Source organism: Oryctolagus cuniculus, chromosome 4 (genome assembly GCF_051225735.1).
Source record: "Oryctolagus cuniculus isolate XC-2025 breed Fujian yellow rabbit chromosome 4, ASM5122573v1, whole genome shotgun sequence".
NCBI lineage: Eukaryota > Metazoa > Chordata > Mammalia > Lagomorpha > Leporidae > Oryctolagus > Oryctolagus cuniculus.
The window spans coordinates 52,786,274-52,807,644 of NC_142870.1; the positions used below are offsets into that span (position 1 = coordinate 52,786,274).

General features: G+C 41.8%; 1 protein-coding gene across 15 annotated transcripts in view; it reads right to left on the reverse strand.

The window, feature by feature from the left end:
- CLDND1 (claudin domain containing 1) overlaps positions 1-21,371 on the reverse strand; it is a 197,376-nt gene that overhangs the window by 120,176 nt on the left and 55,829 nt on the right. For 13 of the 15 annotated variants that reach the window (XR_016233057.1, XR_016233056.1, XR_016233054.1 and 10 more), the window contains one exon: positions 13,986-14,108. The exons of the other annotated variants lie outside the window; for them this stretch is intronic. Coding sequence is in view for 9 of the 13 variants with exons in the window: in XM_089331522.1 (XP_089187648.1) it covers positions 14,011-14,108 (98 nt within the window). In the remaining 4 variants the exon portion in view is untranslated. The remainder of the gene's footprint in view (positions 1-13,985; positions 14,109-21,371) is intronic. 15 annotated transcript variants of the gene reach the window in all.

A 21,371-nucleotide genomic window follows, 5' to 3' on the forward strand; every position in this document is an offset into this window, starting at 1 on the left:
ATTCTTCCAGGTCTCCCTCGTTGGGTGCATGACCCCTAGGACTTGAGCTATCCTCCTCTGCTTTTTCCAGGTGCATTAGCAGGGAGCTGGATCAGAAGTAGAGCAGTTTATGGGATGGTGACACTGCAGATTGCATCTTAACCCACTACACTGCAGCACAGGCCCCTACACTGTACTTTCAATAACAGTCATTCTGGCAGGGGTAAAGTGATACCTCATTGTGTGTGTGTGTGTGTGTTTTTTTTTTTTAATTTCCCTGGTGGCTAGTGGTATTGAACTTTTTTAAAAAATATATTTGTTGTCCATTTGTATTTGTTCTTTTGAGCCTGCTGTTTAACTGGAATTTTTTTAATTGTTGTGGTTTTGGAGTTCATGATACATTCTGGATATCAATCTTTTGTTGAATAAGTAACTTGCAACTATTTTTTCCCATTCTCTTTATGCTATTAACTTTTCTTTGCTATGCAGAAACTTCTAAATTTGATATAATCCCTTTTGTCTAGTTTTGCTTTTGTTGCCTATGCTTTTGGAGCTTTATCCAAAGAAGTCATCAAATTCAAAAAATCAAAGTTCCAAAAAATTTGGACTTTGATATTTCCAGTTGGGCCTCTGGCACTATCAAAGGATGTATGTTTCTCATCTTGTAGACACCAACTAATCAGGCTATTTGGATTATATTACAGGAACTGAAGATGTGAATTGGGGCCAGCGCCGTGGCTCACTTGGTTAATCCTCCGCCTGCGGCGCCGGCATCTCATATGGGTGCCGGGTTCCAGTCCCGGTTGCTCCTTTTCCAGTCCAGCTCTCTGCTGTGGCCCGGGAGGGCAGTGGAGGATGGCCCAGGTGGTTGGGCGCCTGCACCAGCGTGGGAGACCAGGAAGAAAAGCACCTGGCTCCTGGCTTCAGATCAGCATAGCTCCGGCTGTAGTGGCCATTTGGGGAGTGAACCAACTGAAGGAAGACCTTTCTCTCTGTCTCTCTTCCTGTCTAACTCTATCTGTCAAAAAAAAAAAAAAAAAAAAAGATGTGAATTGATGCTAAATTTTATTATAAAATGTTACTGAGACAAATGGCTAAAGTTAAAAAGTCTAGGATCCTATGTTACAGGACCTGATGGTTATCTTAATGAGACATGCCCAGAGGCCTAAAAGGGTGGAATGTCTTGCAAAATCCTACAGGTGCTTTTGAAAATACTGTGTGGAGGCCGGCACCGCGGCTCACTTGGCTAATCCTCCACCTGTGGCGCTGGCACCCCGGATTCTAGTCCGGTTGGGGCACTGGTTCTGTCCCGGTTGCTCCTCTTCCAGTCCAGCTCTCTGCTGTGGCCCGGGAAGGCAGTGGAGGATGGCCCAAGTGCTTGGGCCCTGCACCTGCATGGGAGTCCAGGAGGAAGCACCTGGCTTCTGGCTTCGGATTGGCGCAACGCACCAGCCGTAGCAGCCATTAGGCGGGTAAACCAAGGGAAAGGAAGACCTTTCTCTCTGTCTCTCTCTCTCATTGTCTAACTCTGCCTGTCGAAAAAAAATTAAAGAAAGAAAGAAAGAAAATACTGTGTGGAGTAAGCAAGTGCCTCTTGTTGGTTAATGAGTTTATAATTTTAAACATGGCTATTTAAAGTCGTTTGTCATCCATAGTTTTGTATATCAGATCTGCTGCTCATAAAACTAAAACATTGTTGATTCTATGTTTAGCTGTCCTTCTATAGGTTCCGATGGACTTTTTCCAGCCACTTCTATTGTATTCAGTGCTTCGGGGTGGCTCTGTGAACAGATGAAGCCAATAATGCACTATGGGTTCCAACTGGGAGAAAGTATGATTAATCGAGGTTTCCAAGAGCAGAAAGCAATTCTAATTGGTTAATGGTAATAAAAAACAGCTAAAGATTTTAGAAAACTATTACTAAAACTGCTTCAATTTTCTATCTTGTATGTTGTTAGGTGGGTGTACATATTGTATGTCTACATAGGAAAATTTATTAAGAGCTCTATCTTAATTGGCTTATAATTGAAAGATTGCTCATAAATTTAAACTGCTAAAATTAATCAAAGATACATTTGATTCATGTGACCCAAATCTCTTTGTCAGATGTTTTAAATCTGTTGGTAGAAAGAAACTAAAAACTTTTTATATGTTTGTTTTTGAGTTTGCTAGTTAAACAGGCCACACTGTTAGATATTTTAGAGATATTTCCAAATACATGTATTCTTTAAATTTATAGAAGGCATTGGACCTTCCAGTAAATATTTTCATAAGTTGTTATTTAACAGTTAAAGCTGCTTGCAAAGATTTCATTTGATATTGTTATTGTCAGTGGTCAATCAGGTAGCCTGACTTGTTCCCTCATTTCTCTATTCTCTTTAAGATGGGAAACTGACTCTGTGCTGAGGGAGTCTCCAAGATGTATGATTTGATTTTTAGATCTTATGAAAGGAATGGCTAACATTTTCTGTATAATAGCTTAGCCAAAATGAAAGCTTAAATCATAACTTCACAGCTGAACTTACTTCACCATGGGATCCCAAATCTCCTTGGGCTAGATGGTGAAAGTGACATCTTGAGTTTTAACATAACTATATAGATTGGATTAAGTTTTAAAAATTGTCCATGTTAGATTGGATTAAGTTCTAAAGTGGTTGTATAGATGGGACTGTTAAAGTGATCATACCGATAGAACTGAAGAGGAGTACATGCTCCAACATGGGAAGCAGTCCATACAGTAGACTCACAGAAAGGCAATTGCCCTGAGTAACACTCAGTGGTGACTTCAGAGTCAGCCCTAAAGGCATTCTGGTCTGGCTAAAAAGCCCATGAGAGCATTTCAGATGTGGAAAGATGGGACATTCATGTGAAAAGGTGTCCCTACATGGAAAACCTCCCTGGGTGAGACCCCAGTGGGAAGAAGTGGTCATCAAAAAAGGATGCACTTTTCTCTGAAGGGAGGAGAAAACTTCCACTTTGTTCATGGCCTTTTCTGAATACTGACAGAGTCTATGGTTTCAGAAGCCTTCCATAGCCTGGGCAGCTCATGTCAAGAGCCTCGGGTGATCACTGATGTCACACATAAGAGTGTTAATTGTTAAATTAACAACAGGAGTCACTGTGCTCTAACTTCCCATGCAGGACCTTAATACTATGCTTAAAAAACAGAGGAGGGAGCATGGTACCCACAGCGAGCACATTAACTTTTCTCCTTTCATCTTAAAGATGATCTTTAGCACAGCAGTTACCTAAATTTAAGACCAGCAATCAAAAATAAGTTTTACAAAACAAGTTTTGTTAATAAAAAATAAGGTAGACTACACATTTTGAAATGGTCCTGGCAAAGAAACTCTTAGAGTGCACAGACAGGACCCATGTGGCTGTTTCCTGGGTCCAAGGAAATCCTGGGATGCTTTTCATGGACCTCATTGTCCTGTTGCAAAAGGAAGCAATATCCTTTTGTTCCCTCTCAGTGAGGTAGAACATATGACCTCCCAAATTAAAACCCAGGAACGGTTCTGAAGTAGAGCTCAGGCAAAGCTGTAGAATTACAGAATTAAAGTTTGGATGCCTTCCTGTTGACAGCTGTGACAATGCTCCTTTCACCTTAAATTTCTTACAAGTCTCACCCCCTGGAGAGCTGCCAGCTGTGAGACACTGGAGACCTCTCACAGGTCCAACCTAGTTGCCTCTGGTTGAATGGAGGGACTTGACCATGAAACAATGGAAGGGGCCTGATCCCCTCATAACAATGGGGAGAGGCTTTGCTTGTGTCTTTCCAGAGATTGTTTGGCAGCCTGTGTGGATACCGGTCCGAAATGTCAAACCTTGGACCCTAGTCTCCAAAAGCTGACTTTCTGACAAACCAACTTCAGCACCTTTCCCTGAACAAGCCATTCATAGAAAGATCCTCTTCAGATCAGTTGCAGCTTAATTGGCAGGGACCTTACCAGGTGCTACTGAGCATGACCACCTCAAGGAAATTAGGATTAAACTGCTACCTCTTAAGTTGTCACAGGTGAACTCAAAAGACAAGCCTGCTTATTCCTGTAAGCCAAAGATCTTAAACAAAAAGATAAGTAAAGCCTTTGTCTTCGTTACATCAAAACTGCTGCACCTGAAGGCAGACATGCTGTACCTGCCTCTTTTGATTTTCTCTGGGAACTGTTATTGGCAATAAAACTCCTAATGGGTTCTTCTATTATAATTCTCTATACTCAAGCTCAGTAGGCTTATACTCTTATCACTAACCACTATCTGGGAGTCTATAAGATATGTCCTTTTCATGTTAAAGGATCTTGTTCCAGTTTTGCCCATACTAATTAACAAAATTATATGTTTCAGAACTCAACTTCTGGGAGTAACTGACCATGCAGGGAACACAGACATTGGCAGTAACTGAGACTGCTCCAGCTCACAAGGTAAATTTGTTAGATGAGATAGAAAGAGACTTCCAGACCCAGGAAAGCAGGGCCTGCACTATGCCCCTCATAAGCAGAAAGCAGCTATAGAAGACATAATGATTCTGTGCCCTTCAGAATCCCTTAGGATTAAGGGAATGGAGTCTCTGGTTAAGGAATGACATAGGCAGGTATATAGTGTGGGGAGCAACCTGGACTGGACTGAGTTACTGGAATTAAGACTTATTCTATGCATCTGCTCTCCCACAATATGGCGCTGGGAGAGGAGAAAACAGCTTCTACGCAGCTGCCTCCAGTTCAACCAATAAACTGTAGGACCTACTCCTGATTGGAGGAGAGCAGCGTACTCGGCGTGTGGGCAGCCGAGTTGGGATTGGCGGAGGAGGACTATAAAGGAGGAGAGAGATGGCATGCACCAGAAACATCTAAGGGGAACATCTAAGGGGAACACCTGTGCAGCCCCCGAGAGAGCCGGCCGGCGGTGTGCCACTCCCCTGCGGAAGTGGGGAATGTGGCCAGGGGGAACTGCCCTTCCACGGAGGTGGAAAGGATAGTAGCCAACCCGGGAAGAACCAGCAGCAAACCCGGGGAGGGCCGAGCAGACAGAAAGAACAGCGCAGGGTCCTGTGTCGTTCCTCCACGAAGAGGGGGAGCAACATAATGGTGCCGTGACTCGGATATGAAGCCTAGGCAGGGCTTAGTGTCGTTCCTCCACGAAGAGGGGGAGCGACATAATGGTGCCGTGACTCGGATAGGAAACCTAGGACGGATAGGAAACTTAGGAGGGAAGAAACGGGAAGAACTGGGAAATTACTGGAGAGAGAGACTAGCAAAGAGCCTAGGTGCCGGAAGAAGCTATTGAAAGCCTAGGCATAGACTCGGATATGGACTGTGGGAAAGAAGTTAGGATTGAAAGCGAAAGTGAAAGCTTTCATAGACTCGGATGCGGACTATGGCGGGGAAGCTAGGAGATTGAAAGCGAAAGTGAAACCTGGAGGAGGCTTGGACTCGGATATGGACTGTGGGAAAGAAGTTAGGATTTAAAGTGAAAGCAAGAAGAAACTTAGACTTAGATACGGACTGCAGGTTGAAAGTGAAAGTGAAACCTAGAAGAAACTTAGACTCGGATACGGACTGTGGGGAGAAGCCAGGAGAAATGAGGGAGGAATATTGTTGGAAGAAAACTTAGGGAAACATACCGGGTAGAGAAAAATGTTAGGGAGGATGAAGCCGCGAGTGCAGGCCGAGGCGGAAACGTAAGCCACCTTGGAATTCTTCAAGTCACCCCGGGGAGCAAGAGGTGAAGATCTGGAACCAGAGACGTGGGCCGCCAGGTTGAAATTCGCCAGCTTAGTCCAGGGAACTTGGACTGAATGCCGGTGGTGGCGGAAACATTCGCGGAAGCCGCCGCGTGCAGAGAGAGCACGGGGCGTGAATAGATAGGGAACGCGGGGCTGGCGCGAGGCCGTGGTGCGGGCGCGAAGTGCGTGGAGACCGCGGAGCATGCGCGCGAAGCCGAGCCGTGCAGAGCCGGGAGCCCGCCGGCGGGGCGAGGCGCCGGGAAGCCGCGCAGAGCCGTGAAGCTGCCGCAGGGCGAGGTGCCGAGAAGCAGCCTCGGGGCGAGCGCCGCCGGGAAGCCGCAGGGATAAGAGAAACAGAAGTTTAGAAGTAAAATGAGAGAAATAGGAATGCTGGAAGATAGAAGTAAAATAGGAGAAATAGGAATGCCTGGAGATAGAGAAACAGAAAAATAAGGCCTCCCCACAACACAGCAATGAGAGAGCTTGGATTCGGTCTGCCTGATTAGTGAGGCGATGAGCACCTGCGGGCGGCTAGCAGCTTATGCGCCGTAGGTCACCGAAGACAGGCACGAATTAACATCAATAAGGCCTCCCCACAACACAGCAATGAGAGAGCTTGGATTCGGTCTGCCTGATTAGTAAGGCGGTAAGCACCAGCAGGCAGCTGGACCAGAGTATGAGCTGCAGGTCACCGAAGATAGGCACGAACCAACACTAATAAGTCTCCCCCACAATACGGCAATGAGAAGGCTTGGATTCGGTTTGCCTGATTGTTAGGACTTGTAAGCCCCTGCAGGCAGAGCAGAGCATGCGCTGCAGGGCACCGAAAACAGGCACGCATCAGCGCCTAAAAACCTCCTCACAACATGGCGAAGAGAGGACCCAGATTCGGTTTGCCTGATTGATAGGACTTGTAAGAACCTGTGGCAACTCTAGCAAGCAGAGCAGAGTGTGTGCCGCAGGGCACCGAAGACAGGCGCGTATCAACGCCAAAAATAAAAAGAAAGGGGGATCTGTGGGGAGCAACCTGGACTGGACTGAGTTACTGGAATTAAGACTTATTCTATGCATCTGCTCTCCCACAATATGGCGCTGGGAGAGGAGAAAACAGCTTCTACGCAGCTGCCTCCAGTTCAACCAATAAACTGTAGGACCTACTCCTGATTGGAGGAGAGCAGCGTACTCGGCGTGTGGGCAGCCGAGTTGGGATTGGCGGAGGAGGACTATAAAGGAGGAGAGAGACGGCATGCACCAGGAACATCTAAGGGGAACATCTAAGGGGAACACCTGTGCAGCCCCCGAGAGAGCCGGCCGGCGGTGTGCCACTCCCCTGCAGAAGTGGGGAATGTGGCCAGGGGGAACTGCCCTTCCACGGAGGTGGAAGGGATAGTAGCCAACCCGGGAAGAACCAGCAGCAAACCCGGGGAGGGCCGAGCAGACAGAAAGAACAGCGCAGGGTCCTGTGTCGTTCCTCCACGAAGAGGGGGAGCGACAATATAGGATTAGGTTTGTGAGCTAAAAGACCACACCTTCACCAAGCCTTCACCATGCCCCCTGTGGTCTCAGGCCCCTGCCTGACCACACCTATGCACCCACCTGCCAATCAGAAAGGCCGGAAACATGGTGGGCCCAGCCTTTTTCCCCTTTGCCCTTTTATACCCTCCCTGTCCTTAATCCCCATGCTGGACACACTTCAATTTAACCCAAAGCTTACTGTGGGTTGTGGCTTGTGCCCTGCTGTACTAAGCAGGGTCACACTTGCCCTAAAACAAAGAGGGGAGATGTGGGTGACCCGTGAGGCTGCCTGTCCTTCCCATGCAGGAGGTTGAGAAGGCTTGGAACACCGTGCTTCCTGGGAGGGACCCCGCAGCCTGGCCAATCAGGTAACTTGCCTTCTTCCAATCAGGTAACTTGCTCTTGGGTGCAGCCCAGGCTCACCTGGAAAGCTACCCTAGCTACATGACATTCAAGCTCATTAGAGAGGCATATTGGCACCAGTGTCGGTTCTATCCGATGGAGTTAGTCTTCCCCTGAGTTAGTTACACCCCTTCTGCCTGCCCTTTAAAAGTGTACATGGCTGTGAATAAAGCGGACATGTTCACCGAAGCCTGTCCCTGGTGCTGCTTGTGGAAGAACACCATCCTCCCACTCTCCCCGACAGTGCGGCCTTGCAGAAAGAGTCCGCAACTTCTTTGGTTGCATTTCTTTTTTTTTTTTTTTTCTTTTTTTTTTTTTTTTTTTTTTGACAGGCAGAGTGGCAGTGAGAGAGAGAGAGAGACAGAGAGAAAGGTCTTCCTTTGCTGTTGGTTCACCCTCCAATGGCTGCTGCAGCCGGCGCACTATGGCCAGTGCACCGCGCTGATCCGATGGCAGGAGCCAGGTACTTCTCCTGGTCTCCCATGAGGTGCAGGGCCCAAGGACTTGGGCCATCCTCCACTGCACTCCCTGGCCACAGCAGAGAGCTGGCCTGGAAGAAGGGCAACCGGGACAGAATCTGGCGCCCTGACCAGGACTAGAACCTAGTGTGCCGGCGCCGCAAGGCAGAGGATTAGCCTAGTGAGCCGCGGTGCCGGCCGGTTGCATTTATTTCTAAATATTTGATTTTGTAGCTGTTGGGAATGGGATTTATTTTATGATTCCTCTTTCAATGAGATTATTGTTGGTGTATAACATGCTATTGTTTTTGTAAACTGATATTGTATCCTGTGACTTAATGAGTTGGGTTATCATTTCTTTAACTTTGGTTAATCATTACTTTAGCATTATGCTCAATTTTTGATTTTGATTTTTCTTTGCACAACATCATGTCATCTGTAAACATGGATATTTTTACTTCTTCCTTTCCAACATTGTTGCCCTTTAATTCTTTCTTCTCCCCAATTGTTTCTGCTAATATTCAATGCTATATTGAATAGAATGAAGGAAGTGAACATTTCTGTCTTGTTCTAGGTCTGAGGGGAAATGTTTTGAGCTTGTTATTCAGTATGATATTGACTATTGGTTCATCATATATAGCCTTTATTATTTTAAGATATGTTCCTTCTATACCTAATTTGTTCAGAATTGTATTCATTAAGGGATGTTGAGTTTCACCGAATGCTTTTTCTGGATCTCCTGAGATTATGGCATGGTTTTTGTTCTTCATTTTAATGACATGTTTTATATCATTTGTTGATTTTTCAAATTTTGAACCAATCTTGCATTGGGATAAATCATATTTGTGATATATGATCTTTTGTATATAGTGTTAAATTCGGTTTTCTAATATCTGGTTGAGAATTTCTGCTTCTATGTTCATCAAGAATATTGGTCTGTAGTTTTCCTTTTGTGTTGTGACTTTGTTGGTTTTTGTATCAAAGTGATGTTGGGCTCCTAAAAAGAGTTTTGCAGAATTCCATCCTTTCCTTTATAAAAAGATCTATTTGAAAGTCAGAGTTACAGAGAGGGGGATGAGGGAGAGGGAAAGAGAGAATTACTTCTGAGATCTCTTGCTTTTCTATTTCTTGCAAGGTAGGTCTGCTATCAATAAATTCTCTCCATTTTTGTTTATTTATAAAAGTATGTATGTTTGCATTTATTTTTATAGGATCCTTGATTTATAGATGCTCCTACCAAGCACTTTGAATATGTTATTCCACTGTTGTAGGCTTCGATTGTTTCTGCTAAGAAGTCGATTGTTAAATTATTGGGATTTCCTTGTAAATGAAGCATGGTTTTCCTCTTTCTACTTTCAAAAGTAAAGCTCTTCTTATTGCCTTTGAATTTCACCATTGTTACTATAATGAGTCTATTTACGTATATCTGTGCAGTCATCTTACATAGAATTTCTGGAGCTCCTTGGAAATGTAGTTTATTGTTTTTCAATAAATTGGAAATGTTTTCTGCCTTTATTTATTCAACCCATTTTTCACTGCTTCTTTGTCTCTTTCCTCCTGGTCCTTACATTATGCATATGGTGATGTTTTTACTGGTGTCCCCAATATCTGATGATCCGTTCATTTTTCTTCATTTATTCTTGGTGTTTTTTGAATTGCATACTCTCTAGTAATACTTGCGAAGTTCATTGACTTTTCATTCTAACAGTTCAAATCTATTCTTGAGCTCCTTTAGTCAATTATTTGTCACTTATTGTACTTTTCAACTTCAGAATTTTCATTTTTTTAATTTTTTTATTTTTTGACAGGCAGAGTTAGACAGTGAGAAAGAGACAGAGAGAGAGAAAGGTCTTCGTTTTCCATTGGTTCACCCGTTATGTGGCCGCTACGGTCGGCATGTTGCGGCCGGCATGCTGTGTCAATCCGAAGCCAGGAGCCAGGTGCTTCCTCCTGGTCTCCCATGCAGGTGCAGGGCCCAAGGACTGGGCCATCCTCCACTGCACTCCTGGGCCACAGCAGAGAGCTGGACTGGAAGAGGAGCAATCAGGACAGAATCTGGTGCCCCAACCAAGACTAGAACCCAGGGTGCTGGCGCCGCAGGCGGAGGATTAGCCTAGTGAGCTGCGGCGCCAGCAAGAATTTTCATTTTTTTATATTTTCATTGTTTATCAATAATTTCTATTCAACACAACGCTGTCATCATATCTTTGTTTATTTAATCCTGATTTCCATTCACCCAGTAAACATATTGACCAAGGCTATTTTGAAGTCTCTTTCTATTAAATCCAATATCTGGTTGCTCTCACAGGCGGTTTGTATCTCCTTCTTGAGTGTGCATGTATGGATGATCTTTTTTCCTATCTTATTTCTTTTTTGTTGTTGTTGTTGTTGCTAATAACTGGGCATTTGAAGATGATACAGTAAGTCTAAACACACATCCTTGGGATTACTGTTGTTTTTTATTTGTTTGGTGACTGGCTGGACTATTTTTGTGAACTTTATCTCAATTGCAGTGGAAGATCCTTACATCGTTCTTCAGGAGATGCAGCCTAGTTTGTAGCATGCATACACCCACGTCAGATGACCAGCATTTTGGCAGAGCTTTTTTTATTGCTTTCTTTGATCACATCTACCTATTACGCTTTACCAGTTGGTGACTGTTTGGGCCATTTTTTTTAACACTATCTAGGCAATAAATAGTTCTACATACACAACCGATTATATCCAGGCCCCTTTGCAGCTTTAGTTTTCTGTAACAGTACTTGAGGTTTGCTCGGCTGCAAATTTTCTTGGAGTTATGAAGGGAGTAAAGCTAACAACTTGTCAAATATTAAAAAGCATATTGCATAATGGAGCAGGGACTTTCCTCAGATTGCCAAAGTACTTTCCAGAAAGATTGTGTCAAAATAGACCAAAGCCTTTAAAATGCTCATACACTTTAATCCAAGCATTCCTTTCTATTGGACTAGAGAACAAGTGTATTTTAATGTATATCAACTAGTAGCTTGTTAATAACAAGGTAAAATGGACTTAAAACAGATTTCTATCAAAAGAGAATGAGTTAAAAATAATGGTACATAATTGATTATATCTAATTATGTTACAGATTTTTCTTTGTTAACATGGACAGATTTCTGCAATACATTGTAGTTAAAACACTCTCCAACATTCTACTTTTTTGAATGTCAACTTTAATCACTTATTTTTACTTGGAAGGCAAACAGACAGACAGATAGAGGCCCTCCAAATGCTGGTTCACTCCCCAAATTTTGTAACTGAGGAAACTGGGCCAGGCCAAAGTCAGGAGCGCAAAACAGAATTCAGGCTTCCCATGTGGGTGGCAGGGAATCCGGCTACTTGAGCCAGTAGCTGCTGCCTCCCAGGGTGAGCGCTAACAGGAAGCTGAAATTGGAAGCACAGCTGGCACACAAACTGGGCACTGTGATCTACATGCTGGTGTCTCAATCACTATGCCAAACCCCAATATTCTTTTTATTAAAAGATTTATTTTATTTATTTGAAATACAGAATTACAGAGAGAGAGGGAGAGAAACAGAGAGAGAGAGAAAGAGAGAGAGAGAGAGAATCTTCCAACCACTGGTTCATTCCCCAAACGGCTGCAATTGCCAGTGCTGGGCCAGGCTGAAGCCAGGAGCTTGGACTCCACCTGGATTTCCCACATGGTGGCAGAGGCCCAGAAACTTGGGCCATCTTCTGCTGCTTTCCCAGGCACATTAACAGGGAGCTGGATCGTATGTGGAGCAGACCAAGCTCAAACCGGTACTCATATGGGATGCCAGCATTGCAGGTGGAAGCTTAACCATATGGACCATGACACCAACCCACCCCTATTCTACTTTTCTAAAATAATATGAAAAATAATCCTGGAAAGGTAATATTAAAATACTAATAGTAGCTTTTAGGTAGTCAACAAGATATTTTCTAGATTTTAATTTGGATTTTTAAATATATTTCTGGTTACAATAGTTTGATAAATGCCTTCCCATTTTGAAAAATGTAAGAATGTGATAGATATTGGCATTTTTTTCTATCCATAAAGTCCTTTAAATGTTGGTTTTTTTCCAGTGTCCAGTTAGGCTGGCTTGATTCAGCACCTGATCCTTGAGTTTGAAAGTCAAGTTGGATCCATATTATACAGTAAATATGTTTCCCATTTGTTAAAAGAGGAGCCAGACTTTCTCAGAACCACTGTGACTCTGAAGTGGCAAATCATAGCCATCCCATCTGTGCTCTCTGTAAGTGCTTAGATCCAGGGCCCATTCAGAGATTCATCAAAACTAGCGTGATGAGTCAGAAGGTTGAAAAACAAGCTACAATGAACCTAGAAACCCATGATACACCTACACAAGTGAGGCTAGGGAGAGGAACAAAGGGGAGAATAGAACCAGAGACAGCTGTTCTAAGTAGAGATGGATGTGGAAAAGGTGGAGAAGTAGGCATCAATAAAAAAAAAAAAGACACAGAGATTAGAAGATGGGGCAAAATAAAGGTGAGAATGAGAGGGAGATACAACAGCAAGAAAAGTGCTATAGAGGAATCCCCAACAAGGATGATCTCAGTGGAAATCATACTCCATAGGTGAATCAGTGAGTAAAAGTCACTGATACTCAGAAGATGTGTATACTCTACTCCATATATATTACATTTCAATTTTTAAAGCCGCCTCCTGCAGTGCTGGTATCCCATATGGTCGCCGATTCAAGTACCGGCTGCTCCACTTCCAATCCAGTTCTCTGCTATGGCCTGGGAAAGCAGTAGAAGATGGCCCAAGTCCTTGGGCCCAGGCACCCACATGGAAGACCTGGAAGAAGTTCTTGGCTTCTGGCTTCGGATCGGCATGGCTCTGGCCGTTGCAGCAAATTGGGGAGTGAATCAGTGGATGGAAGACCTATCTCTCTCTCTCTCTCTCTCTGCCTCTCCTTCTCTCTGTGTATAACTCTTTCAAATAAATAAATAAATATTTTTTTTTTAAATCATCAAGATGTAGCTGTGAGGCCAGGGGTTGAGGGGCTGAGAGGTCTCTAGAATTAGAGCGGTCAAGGAGAATCCATTTGCACTAATTGGAAGCAAACTGAAAACTAACAAGAGAAGGAGTTGGAGGAGAAGGAGAAGAAGAAAGAAAGAAAAAACTACAACCTCCCCTAAAGAAGTACAAATGGCAATTCTTTTTCTTTCTTTTCCCTCAGGTTTGGCTCATATCTTTATCATCAAGATTATAAATAGGGGTCGGCATGGTGGCATAATAGGCTAAGCCTCTGCCTGCAGCACCAGCATCCCATATGGGAGCCAGTTCATGTCCCTGCTGCTCCTCTTTAGATCCAGCTCTCCGGTATGGCCTGGGAAAGCAGCAGAAGATGGCCCAAGTGCTTGGGTCCCTGCACCCATATAGGAGACCTGGAAGAAACTCCCGGCTCCTGGCTTCGGATCAGCTCAGTTCCAGCCATTGCGGTCATTTGGAGAGTGAACCAGCAAATAGAAGACCCATCTCTCTGTCTCTCCCTCTCTGTGTCTATAACTCTACCTCTCAAATAAATAAAATATAAAATAAAATAAAATAAATTAAATAAAGATTGCACCCTAGCTCTCATGTACCCTGTGCCCCTCTTGGTTCACAGACCTGAGTTTGTTATCATCACAGTTCAGTCTTATTGATCACGGCTACCGTGTTCAAAAAAAATTGTAAATAAAAATTAGTTGATATCTTTCCTCATATAATAAGTTTCTCAACTTAAAAACAATGAGGTTGGTATGTACAGTCAAAACCACTGTTAAGCTGAAAGTGACATTAAGTCATAAATGTATTTAACATGCCTAAGCAACAGAACAGCCTGGCTTAGCCTAGCCTACCTTGCACGTGCTCAGGACACTTTGTCTAACACCAGTCTTACCCTGCAGTGTCACATCAAGTGGCATTCAGTTGTTCCGCCTTATCTTCAAGTGCCTGACTGGGAGCTGCGGCTCACTGCCCCTGCCCAGCTTTGAGAGGCAATATCTCACTGAATACCACCAGCCTGGAAAAAGATCAAAATTGAAACATTTATGTACAATTTCTACTCAATGTGTACTGCTTTCACTCCAAGGCAGAGCTGAAAGATTGCAAACCAAACCATTTTAAGTCCTGGGACATCTGTGCTGATATTGACATTTATATCAATATAAATATAAGTAAATTCTTCCACAAAGCACTAAAATACTTTACACAACACAATCTGTGGGTGCCTTGACCTTGTTTTTTTGTTATTTTTTTTTACTCAAGATGAGAAAATATTGAAGATCATTTTGAATACTACTTTTGGGAAAAGAAATTACACTCAGTGAGAATCATTAAATCTATGTCAGTAGATTCAACTTATCTGGTTAACTAGGGAGATTTGCCAAAGTTAATAATATCCAGTGAACTTTTTAGTTAACTTGAATGTCCTCACTGGAGATTTTATTAAAAGTTTCACCTTTAGAGACTGGGATTTGGACAAGTTCCACAACAGCAAATAATTTTGTTTGCAAACAATGCACAATGGACATTATTAGGGAATATGTAGGGATTTCTGGAAGAGGCACACTAGCGTGACAGAGAACAGTATTTTCATTGAGGACTCCCTTTGGACAGAGACATCATTAGCTGGAAAAGATGATGTTCATTCTTTAAGAACCACAATTTCATGCTTTGAAACAAAGATTCCTAATTAAAAAAATCTCTCCAGAAAGCTGAAAATGATTCCTTTCAATTAAGAAATGTACAGCAATACAATGTCAGACAAGTTGTCCTATAGCCCTGCCCCCAGATAGTCTATAGCAAAGGTTTATTTCATAAGAGACCTCTACATTCTTCAGCCTTAAAATGTGTGTGGCTGTTCCAGTGAAGGATTGTGAAATGTACTTTTTGGCCTGAATGTCTCATACACCAGCAAATCATAATCATGCAATCAGTAAATCTTCCTAGCCCTCTTTCTCTTGCAAAATGTCATACAAGCTTCCAACTACAGAAGCGCTTCACAAAGGTAAAAATGACTGCTGTTAGGGAAAACTTGAATCTTTCACAAGTGTTACTTAAGAACAACAAAATCGCTAAGTTTCACCTTCAAGGAGACAGCATGCCAGCTGGATGAGTGCTGTGGTTTGATCATGATTTGGCTCCTGAACTCATGCAGACATTTAAATTCCAAAGTCATAAATTAATTATGCTAACAATGGGGACACTTAATCCAATTAGGATGTGAATTAGGTGGGCCTACTGGAAGGTCCATGGATCACTAGGGGTATGCCTTAAGAAGGCAATTTTTTTTAAGTTTTTTTTTTTAAGATTTATTTATTTATTTGAAAAGCAGAGTTACAGAGAGGCAGAGCTGCTAGGAGAAAAAGAGAGAGAATCTTCCATCCACTAATTCACTCCCCAAATGGCCACAATGGCCAGGGCTGGGCCAGGCCAAAGCCAGGAGCTAGGAGCTTCTTCTGGGTCTCCCACATGGGTGCAGGGGCCCAAGTACTTGGGCCATCCTCTGCTGCCTTCCCAAGTGCATTAGCAGGAAGCTGGATTGGAAGTGGAGCAGCCGGTTCTTGAACCAGCACCCATATGTGAAGCTGGCATGCAGGTGGCAGCTTTACCTGCTATGCCACAGTGCTGGCTCCAGAAGGTAATTCTTACAAGAATTGTAAAACCTGAGTGGGGCCAGTTTCTCTTTCTCTCTCTCTCTCTCACTGCTTCATGGCTCACCACATGCTTCTACCATTGGTATCTATCCACACTTAGGACAAACTAATGGAGTGACCAAATATTACACTCAAACCTCCAAAACTGTAAACTGAATAAATATCCTTTTCCTTCAGAAGTAGCTTATCTCAAGTATTTTATGATAGTGATGAACAAATACTTATACAGTAAGATTTAAATAAGAAAATGTGAACAATGGACTAAACATATTGTCAGATCCCATCTTCATTTGAATTTCTCCAAAAGCAAACACCAAGACAAGGATATGGTTGCAAGAAGTTCATATGGGACTTAATCGTAAAATGCAGAATGAGTTATGGAGAAGAGAGTCAGAAGTGAGAGAAAAGTCCATAAATGTTCTAATAATGAAGATTGAATACATCTGCAAGAAACCACAGAACATCTGAAAGACAGTATAAAACAAATACCAAAATTGACTCACCAAGAACCGAGAAAGTCAAGGTACCTATCCACCAATCCCCATATTTCACTGGTTGATAATCATTCCAGAGTGTTAGATTTCTGGTGATTTCAATTTGATCATTTCTAAGATCCTTGGAAATGCAGTATGACCAGAGAACAACATCAGAAAAACAAAGGTGGGGTTGGAGGCACAAAAAGCCTTAGGTTGTACAGAAACGGCCTGCATATGATGAACCGGGTGGGCCCTCACTGAGGGCAAGTATGTGATCATTGGACCAAAAACTAGCATGGAGTCAAGAAAAAGGTTAATGATCAATTAGACTTTAGGCAGATTCTAGAAGGAGATAAATGAGAAGCAGAGTGGGTACACTGTCAAAAGAAGAGGAGATAAGAAGGCCAATAGCAATGTAGATTGATTCTTAAGTTTGATGAATAAATGAAGGAATGAATAACAGCACCATGTGATTATTCTCTTCCCAAATAAAGGCTGAAATGTAAACACACACACACACACACACACACAAACACAAGGCCAATGGCCTAGTCAGGTAGCTCACAACTTCATCTGTTATAGAATGTTCCTGCAAAGAGCTAGATATGTAGAGACTTTCAGGGATACAAACATAAAATATTTAGAATAATGGGGAGCTCAAGGAACAGTGTTGGAGGGAGATTTCATCTTCTGATTGAAGATATTAAAGTTCAATTTTTCTTTTAAGACAATAAGGCAGCAAAATGAACAATGACAAGAGTCAAGCTTTTGATCTGAAACTCCTAGAGAAGACAGGCAGATGTAGCTGAGAAGGGAATTAAGAGAATGTGGCAGACTTTGAAAGTTGATCTAAAGAGCTTAGACTTTATCTGACAAATAATCGGGTGACATTAGAGGTTATCTCTGTAAGGATATGTAAGATTGATGTGAAAAAGATGGATATAGAGCCATCACAGGAGGAAATACTGTAAAAACCTAGAAATCAGAGAATCAAACAAGACTGAATATTTTTGTGTTTTTTTAAAAATATGCTGTAACTATCAGATATTTTAGCAGCATAATCTAAAACAAATGATGACACTAAAACATTAAACAATAGCAGTAATTACAACAATTTCAAAGAAATTCCTGCTATAGCATAATATTTGATATTTGTAAAAGTATCCTTTGTTGATGAAGTCATTTATCAGTTATTATATACAGAGATGAGGATAATGGCAGTACCATAGATGGTATTGAAGAATTGAGCATGAAGATGTTGAAAGTCTCCCCATTGCTCTTAGGATACACTTGGGAATCTTGACCATGGGCTGCAAGGTCCTGCAGTATCTGAACACTGGCTCTTGCTCCAACTTCATTTACCACTACTATCTCTCTAATTTACATTGATTTTTCAGCTCCCAGATCCCACTAAGTTACTTCCTAACTCAGAGCCCTTTAATGTTGTAGATGGTATGACAGAAGTTACAGATTTCTTCCAATCCAGTGGGATTTTTTTTCTTCCCATTAAGGATTTTGTGTTCATATTGCTGATAATGATAAATGGTATAAACTCATATGAATGAAAATCAAAACATGCCCTTTAAATTTTCTTTAAAAATGCGAATTTTACTTACTCTCTAGGTCTCAAAGGATACATATCATTATTCCAATTTTGTATGTCTGCAGTGTTTACAGCACTCAGTTCCCCAGATGTGCTCTGATGTCAATGCTAAGTAAATCCCCTCGGTATTGATTTGAATATATGAACCATTTTCAACCAGTGACATAAATATTAACACTGATCTACCTGTAGAAGTATTCAGTTAAATGGTCAAAGGATAGGGTTTGATTTCTGGATCTCCTTTTAAAACTAACACCAGGAATCAACTGGCCTCTATAAAACTCTTACTAGAGAAATCCAGGTGAGAAAAAATTTAGAATTTGTTTTCACTAAAAATGCTAATCTCCTAAAATATTTATTTCTCTAAGTTATTTAGGATGTTTTTTTCCTTGCAATTCTACCTTTTCAATTTTTTTAGATCTCTAAAGTCTTTCCTCTTTAAAGTTTCTTGAATGAGCACTAGACATATGACTATCATTTATTTGTATAACTTCTGAACAAGAGGAATCTATGTTTACAAAAAATAAGAACAATATTTTGTAGTCATAACAGGCTAAATCAATGAAGCTTTTGAAATTTCTTTGAACAGTATGGTTTGCCACATAGAACACAGATGAAATGAAATTGTTAGCCTCTATTATGAAGTTCTGTTTAAACTTTTGTGTTAGGCACTCCCTATGTGTTAGACAAATTATATTAGCAAGGACTATAATTTCAAGCCAATATTTTAAACCCCTGATGTAATTTTTTATAGCACTCTAGTTTTTCTTTAGATTTTTAGAGAAATAAGAAACAAAATATCAGTGTAAATCTTATTGCTGTTTGATCATTTATAATCATCTGGGAAACTGAAGGGAATTAACTTCAAGCTGGCAAGGATATAAAATTTAATTTTTTAAAACCACAAATCACATAGATTTCAAATTTTCTTTTTTTTCTTTCTTCTCTACTTTCTTTAAGACAGGGAGAGTGGGGGGAGGGAGGGAAACAGAGAGAGAGAGAGAGAGAGAGAGAGAGAGAGGTCTCAGTTACTGGTTCACAGCCCAAATGCCCACAAGAGTTAAAACTTGGAGCCAGGAACTCAACACAAGGCTCTAGTAGTTGGGAGGAACCCAATTACTTGAGACATTACCACTGCCTCCCAGACTCTGCATTAGCTGAAGAACAGAACCAGGAGTAACAGCACTCAACTGTGGGACCGGGGTGTCTTAACCACTAAGTTAAATGCCAGCCCCCAAATGTTATTTTAAAAATACTGTATTTAAAGGTGTCATCTCCAAGTAATCCATGATATAAAAGTTAATTATATTTTCAGGAAACCAAAAGAGAAGAGATCTTCCTGTATCTATCTCTCTAAACCACTTCTCTGTTTATGAAATTTGGAGTATAGTATGGTCATTAAATATCCAGAAAACTGTCGATCTGGAAATGTCAACTGATCATCTAAAGAAACTGCACAAAGCACACATTCTACAGATATATATCAACGATAAATCATTCTCACAGTAACTAAACTGAACTATGACAGACTAAAATGAAACATTCCTCTAGATGGTGTACTAGTTAAATCCGCCACCTGTGATGCTGGCATCCCAAATGGGCACCAGTTGGAGTCCAAACTACTCCACTTCTGATCCAGCTCCTTGCTGATGCTCCTGATAGAGCAGCAGAGGATGACTCAAGTGCTTGGATTCCTGTACCCACATGGAAGACCTGGAAGAAACTCCCGGCTCCTGGCTTTGGCCTGGCCCAGCCCTGGCCATTGAGGCCATCTTGGGAGTGAATCAGCAGATGAAAAGATCTATCTCTCTCTCTCTGTTTCTCCCTTTGTCTGTCTTTCAAATAAATCTTTAAAACTCTAAGCAAACTGGGTTTGGAAGGAACATTCCTCAATACAATCAAAGCAATCTATGAAAAACCCACAGCCAACATCCTATTGAATGGGGAAAAGTTGGAAGCATTTCCACTGAGATCTGGGACCAGACAGGGATGTCCACTCTCACCACTGCTATTCAATATAGTTCTGGAGGTTCTAGCCAGAGCTATTAGGCAAGAAAAAGAAATTAAAGGGATACAAATTGGGAAGGAAGAACTCAAACTATCCCTCTTTGCAGATGACATGATTCTTTATTTAGGAGACCCAAAGAACTCTACCAAGAGACTATTGGAACTCATAGAAGAGTTTGGCAAAGTAGCAGGGTATAAAATCAATGCACAAAAATCAACAGCCTTTGTATACACAGACAATGCCATGGCTGAGGAAGAAATTCTAAGATCAATCCCATTCACAATAGCTACAAAAACAATCAAATACCTTGGAATAAACTTAACCAAGGACGTTAAAGATCTCTACGATGAAAATTACAAAACCTTAAAGAAAGAAATAGAAGAGGATACCAAGAAATGGAAAAATCTTCCATGCTCATGGATTGGAAGAATCAATATCATCAAAATGTCCATTCTCCCAAAAGCAATTTATAGATTCAATGCAATACCAATCAAGATACCGAAGACCTTCTTCTCAGATCTGGAAAAATTGGTGCTGAAATTTATATGGAGGCACAAGAGACCTCGAATAGCTAAAGCAATCTTGTACAACAAAAACAAAGCCGGAGGCATCACAATACCAGATTTCAGGACATACTACAGGGCAGTTGTAATCAAAACAGCATGGTACTGGTACAGAAACAGAAGGATAGACCAATGGAACAGAATTGAAATACCAGAAATCAACCCAAACATCTACAGCCAACTTATATTTGATCAAGGATCTAAAACTAATTCCTTGAGCAAGGACAGTCTATTCAATAAATGGTGCTGGGAAAATTGGATTTCCACGTGCAGAATCATGAAGCAAGACCCCTACCTTACACCTTACACAAAAATCCACTCAACATGGATTAAAGACCTAAATCTACGACCTGACACCATCAAGTTACTAGAGAACATTGGAGAAACCCTTCAAGATATTGGCACAGGCAAAGAGTTTCTGGAAAAGACCCGGGAGGCACAGGCAGTCAAAGCCAAAATTAACTATTGGGATTGCATCAAATTGAGAAGTTTCTGTACTGCAAAAGAAACAGTCAGGAGAGTGAAGAGACAACCGTCAGAATGGGAAAAAATATTTGCAAACTATGCAACAGATAAAGGGTTAATAACCAGAATCTACAAAGAGATCAAGAAACTCCACAAAAACAAAACCAACAACCCAATTAAGAGATGGGCCAAGGACCTCAATAGACATTTTTCAAAAGAGGAAATCCAAATGGCCAACAGGCACATGAAAAAATGTTCAAGGTCATTAGCAATCAGAGAAATGCAAATCAAAACCACAATGAGGTTCCACCTCACCCCGGTTAGAATGGCTCACATTCAGAAATCTACCAACAACAGATGCTGGCGAGGATGTGGGGAAAAAGGGACACTAACCCACTGTTGGTGGGAATGCAAACTGGTCAAGCCACTATGGAAGTCAGTCTGGAGATTCCTCAGAAACCTGAAGATAACCCTACCGTTCGACCCAGCCATCCCACTCCTTGGAATTTACC